General features: G+C 37.6%; 1 protein-coding gene across 1 annotated transcript in view; it reads left to right on the top strand.

Annotated features, from left to right (window-relative positions):
- Window positions 1–4,694, top strand: part of unc5a (unc-5 netrin receptor A) — a 641,788-nt gene extending 637,094 nt beyond the window's left edge. Inside the window, 1 exon segment of the mRNA XM_052518001.1 lies at window positions 4,092–4,694. Within this exon segment, the coding sequence (XP_052373961.1) occupies window positions 4,092–4,257 (166 nt within the window). The 3' untranslated portion in view covers window positions 4,258–4,694.
- The last annotated feature ends 306 nt before the right edge of the window (window positions 4,695–5,000 follow it).

Genomic DNA, 5,000 nt, shown 5'->3' with positions numbered 1-5,000 from the left:
TATCCAACCGTTCTCAAGGTGAAGCTGAAGGACAAAGGTCTAGCTGTGCTCTCTATCCAACCGTTCTCAAGGTGAAGCTGAAGGACATACAGGCTTGCTGGTTATCCTCTACCCTCAACCTCTCCTCACACCCCGACCCCCGACCCCGACCTTGACCTCGACTTCACCCCCCCCCATCTTGAAGTGGTACACAACAACCCTTAAGTCCATAGACAGTAGAGGATCAGAGAAAGGCCATTACATGGAACAAGCCACTCCAGATACCTCTGTCATCCTCCAACATCACATACACTACTGAGCTGAAGGTCTGTGTCCCAAACCGCACCCTATTCAATCCCTATACAGTGCACCACTTCTGGCCGGGGTCCATAGGGCTCTTATCCCCCCAAAAAAGTAGTGCACTATATAGGGAATAGGGTGCCATTTGGGATGGAGCCAACATGTGAGGAAGGGACAGTGGGGTCACTGCATTTAGGGCCTATTGATTGGTTTCGGGGGTTTGATCCGAAAGGTCACGGCCTGGAAGCAGAAAAGGTCATTTCCTACTTAAATGTCAACTTCCTTTAGGGGATTAAGGGATAAAGTTTCTATGTGTGATTTATGTTGGATTAATGGCCATTTTTATTATCAAATGCAAAATGGGGATCCTAACTGCTGAAAGGATAAGACTGGTTTGATGTATATTGGTGGCTTACAGTATAGTGTAATATAGTATAGTGTAATATAGTATAGTGTAATATAGTATAGTGTAATATAGTATAGTGTAATATAGTGTAATATAGTATAGTGTAATATAGTATAGTGTAATATAGTATAGTGTAATATAGTATAGTGTAATATAGTATAGTGTAATATAGTATAGTGTAATATAGTATAGTGTAATATAGTATAGTGTAATATAGTGCAATATAGTATAGTGTAATATAGTATAGTATAATACAGTATAGTGTAATATAGTATAGTATAATACAGTATAGTGTAATATAGTGCAATATAGTATAGTGTAATATAGTATAGTATAATACAGTATAGTGTAATATAGTATAGTATAATACAGTATAGTATAATATAGTATAGTGCAATATAGTATACTGTGGTATGGCATAGTATAGTATATTGTAGTATAGTGCAGCGTACTATATTTTAGTGTAATGTAGTATAGTGTAATATTGTGTAGTATAGTGTGGCATAGCATAGTGTAGTATAAATGTTGGAGTGCAGTATATTGTAGTGTAATATAGTATAGTGTGGTATGGCCTAGTGTAGTAGAATATGTTGTAGTGTAGTATATTGTAGTGTAATATAGTATAGTGTGGTATGGCCTAGTGTAGTAGAATATGTTGTAGTGTAGTATATTGTAGTGTAATATAGTATAGTGTAATAACATGCAATATAGTGTAGTATTGTGCGGTATGACCCAGTGTAGTATAGTATAGTGTAGTGCCGTGTAGTATAGTATGGTATGGCCTAGTATAGTATAGTATATTGTAGTATGGTGTAGTGTAGTATATTGTAGTGTAATGTAGTAATAATGTAGTGTAATGTGTAATATAGTATAGTGTGGTATGGTACAGTGTAGTATAGTGTAGTGTAGTGTGTTGTAGTAGATTGTACTATAGTATAGTGCAGTACAGTGTAGTATCATGTGGTAGGGTGTAGTATAGCATAGTGTAGTATAGTGTAGTTAGGTACAGTGTGGTATGGCACAGTGTAGTGTAGTATATTGTAGTATAGTGTAATATAGTGCAACACGGTTTGTGCAGTACTGTGTAGTATAGTGTAGTATGGTGTAATATAATATAGTGTAATATAGTATAGTGTAATATAGTGTAATATAGTATAGTGTAATATAGTATAGTGTAATATAGTGTAATATAGTATAGTGTAATATAGTATAGTGTAATATGGTATAGTATGGTATAGAATGGTGTAGTGTAGTGTAATATGGTATAGTGTAGTATAGTATATAGTATAGTATAATATAGTATAGTGTAGAGTATGGTGTAGTATAGTATAATATAGTATAGTGTAGAGTATGGTGTAGTATAGTATAACATAGTATAGTGTAGAGTATGGTGTAGTATAGTATAATATAGTATAGCGTAATATGGTATAGTATAGTATAATATAGTATAGTGTAGAGTATGGTGTAGTATAGTATAATATAGTATAGTGTAGAGTATGGTGTAGTATAGTATAGTGGCGTACAGAATCGTATAGTATAGAAGTGGAGCATAGTGTGGTGTAGCATGGCATAGTATGGTATAGTGTAGTATAATGTAGTATAGTATAGTATGGTATAACATATAGTATATTATAGTATAGTGCAGAGTAGTGTAGTCTAGTATAATGTAGTATAGTATAGTATGGTATAACATATAGTATATTATAGTATAGTGCAGAGTAGTGTAGTCTAGTATAATATAGTATAGTATGGTATAACATATAGTATATTATAGTATAGTGCAGAGTAGTGTAGTCTAGTATAATATAGTATAGTATAGTATGGTATAACATATAGTATATTATAGTATAGTGCAGAGTAGTGTAGTCTAGTATAGTGTAGTATAGTATAGATTGGTGTAGTATGGTATATATCTGTGTAGTATAGTGTGGTATAGTATAGTATAACATCATATAGTATGATATAATATGATATAGTATAGTGTTGTATAGCATAGTATAATATGGTATGGTATAGTGTAGTATAGTATAGTGTAGTATAGTATGGTGTGGTATAGTATAGTGGGGTGTAGTATATTATAGTATAATATAATATAGTATGGTGTAGTATAGTACATGGTGGTATAGTATGTTGTAGTGTAGTGTAGTATAATATAGTATAATATAATAGAGTGTTGTATAGTGTAGTATAATATAGTATAGTGTGGTATAGTATCGTGTGGTGTGGTATGGCATAGTATGTAGTATAGTATTTAGTAAATATATAGTATGGTATTGTATGGCATAGTATAGTATGGTTTAGTTTTGGCATAGTATGGTATATAGTATAGTATATAGAATAGCATAGTATTGTATAATGTGGTATAGTATATAGTATAGTGTGTTATAGAATAGCATAGTGTGGTATAGTGTGGTATAGTATAGTATATATTATCGTATAATGTGGTATATAGTATAGTATATATTATCATATAATGTGGTATAGTATAGTGTGGTATAGTATATATTATCATATAATGTGGTATAGTATATAGTATAATGTGGTATAGTATATCGTATAGTGTGGTACAGTATAGCATCGTGTGGTATAGTTTAGTATATGTTATCGTATAATGTGGTATAGTATATAGTATAATGTGGTATAGTATATAGTATAGTATAGTATAGCATAGTGTGTGTGGTATAGTATATATTATTGTATAATGTGGTATAGTATATAGTATAGTATAGTATAGTATAGCATAGTGTGTGTGGTATAGTGTGGTATAGTATATATTATTGTATAATGTGGTATAGTATATAGTATAGTGTGGTATAGTATATATTATTGTATAATGTGGTATAGTATATAGTATAGTGTGGTATAGTATCGGATAATGTATCGTATAATGTGGTATAGTATATAGCAGGGCTGCAGAGGAGCACAGATTATGTCCAGAGCACATCACTAAGGACTTTACAGTGCAGTATTGGGGGAAGGAAATGTCAACAAGGACTCACTAAGGACTTTACAGTGCAGTATTGGGGGAAGGAAACGTCAACAAGGGACAATAAAGAACCCATAATGAATTGAATAATGAATCTCTCCCCCCTCTCTCTCCCTTTTCCCTCACTCCTCTCCCTGTTCCCCTCTCCTCTTCCTCTCCACTCCTCCAATCCCTCTCCTCTCCTCTCTCTCCTCTCCTCTCCCTCTCCTCCCTCCTCTCCTCTCCTCTCCCTCTCCACTCCTCCAATCCCCTCTCCTCTCCTCTCCTCTCCTCTCCTCTCCTCTCCTCTCCTCTCCTCTCCTCTCCTCTCCTCTCCTCTCCTCTCCTCTCCTCTCCTCTCCTCCCCTCTCCTCCCCTCCCCTCCCTCCCTCCTCCTCCTCCTCCTCCTCCTCCTCCTCCTCCTCCTCTCCTCTCCTCCAGGCACATGAGTTTCTTTGCGTCCAAGGCGAGTCCCACCAGTGTGATTCTGGATCTGTGGGAGGCCCAACACTTCCACAGTGGAAACCTGAACCAGCTGGCCACCGTCATGGCCGACATCGGCAAACAGGAAGCTATGATTTTCCTGGTCTCAGACGGAGAGTGCTAGCCTTAGCTCTGTCCCACACTGTCCCAACACTGCACCCTATTCCCTAGATAGTGCACCAATGTAGGGGACTACCTAGGTAATAGAGTGCTATTTGAGATCGGCCCCCTAAAAAAGGAGAGGACTGGAACAGGGTAGAATATACAGACACATGAGAGGAGAGGAGACCACTCCCCTCCTCTCTCCCCTCCTTTACAAGAGAGAAGAGAAGAACAGAACACTCCCCCCCTCTCTCCCCTCCTTTACAAGAGAGAAGAGAAGAACGGAACACTCCCCCTCTCTCTCCCCTCCTTTACAAGAGAGAAGAACCGAACACTCCCTCTCCCCTGCTTTACAAGAGAGAAGAACAGAACACTCCCCCTCTCTCCCCTCCTTTACAAGAGAGAAGAACAGAACACTCCCCCCCTGTCTCCCCTCCTTTACAAGAGAGAAGAACAGAACACTCCCTCCCCTCTCTCCCTCCTTTACAAGAGAGAAGAGAAGAACAGAACACTCCCCTCTCTCTCCCCACTTTTACAAGAGAGAAGAGAAGAACACTCCCCCTCTCTCCCCTCCTTTACAAGAGAGAAGAACGGAACACTCCTCCTCTCTCTCCCCTCCTTTACAAGAGAGAAGAACGGAACACTCCTCTCTCCTCTCCTTTACAAGAGAGAAGAGAATAGAACAATCCCCCCTCTCTCCCCTCCTTTACAAGAAAGAAGTGAATGGAACACTCCCCCTCTCTCTCCCCTCCTTTACCAGAGAGA

The sequence above is a fragment of the Oncorhynchus keta genome, chromosome 4, assembly GCF_023373465.1.
Source record: "Oncorhynchus keta strain PuntledgeMale-10-30-2019 chromosome 4, Oket_V2, whole genome shotgun sequence".
In the NCBI taxonomy this organism is placed as follows: Eukaryota; Metazoa; Chordata; class Actinopteri; order Salmoniformes; family Salmonidae; genus Oncorhynchus; species Oncorhynchus keta.
Note: the sequence above shows the minus strand (reverse complement) of the source record. Positions and strands in the feature narration are given on the sequence as shown.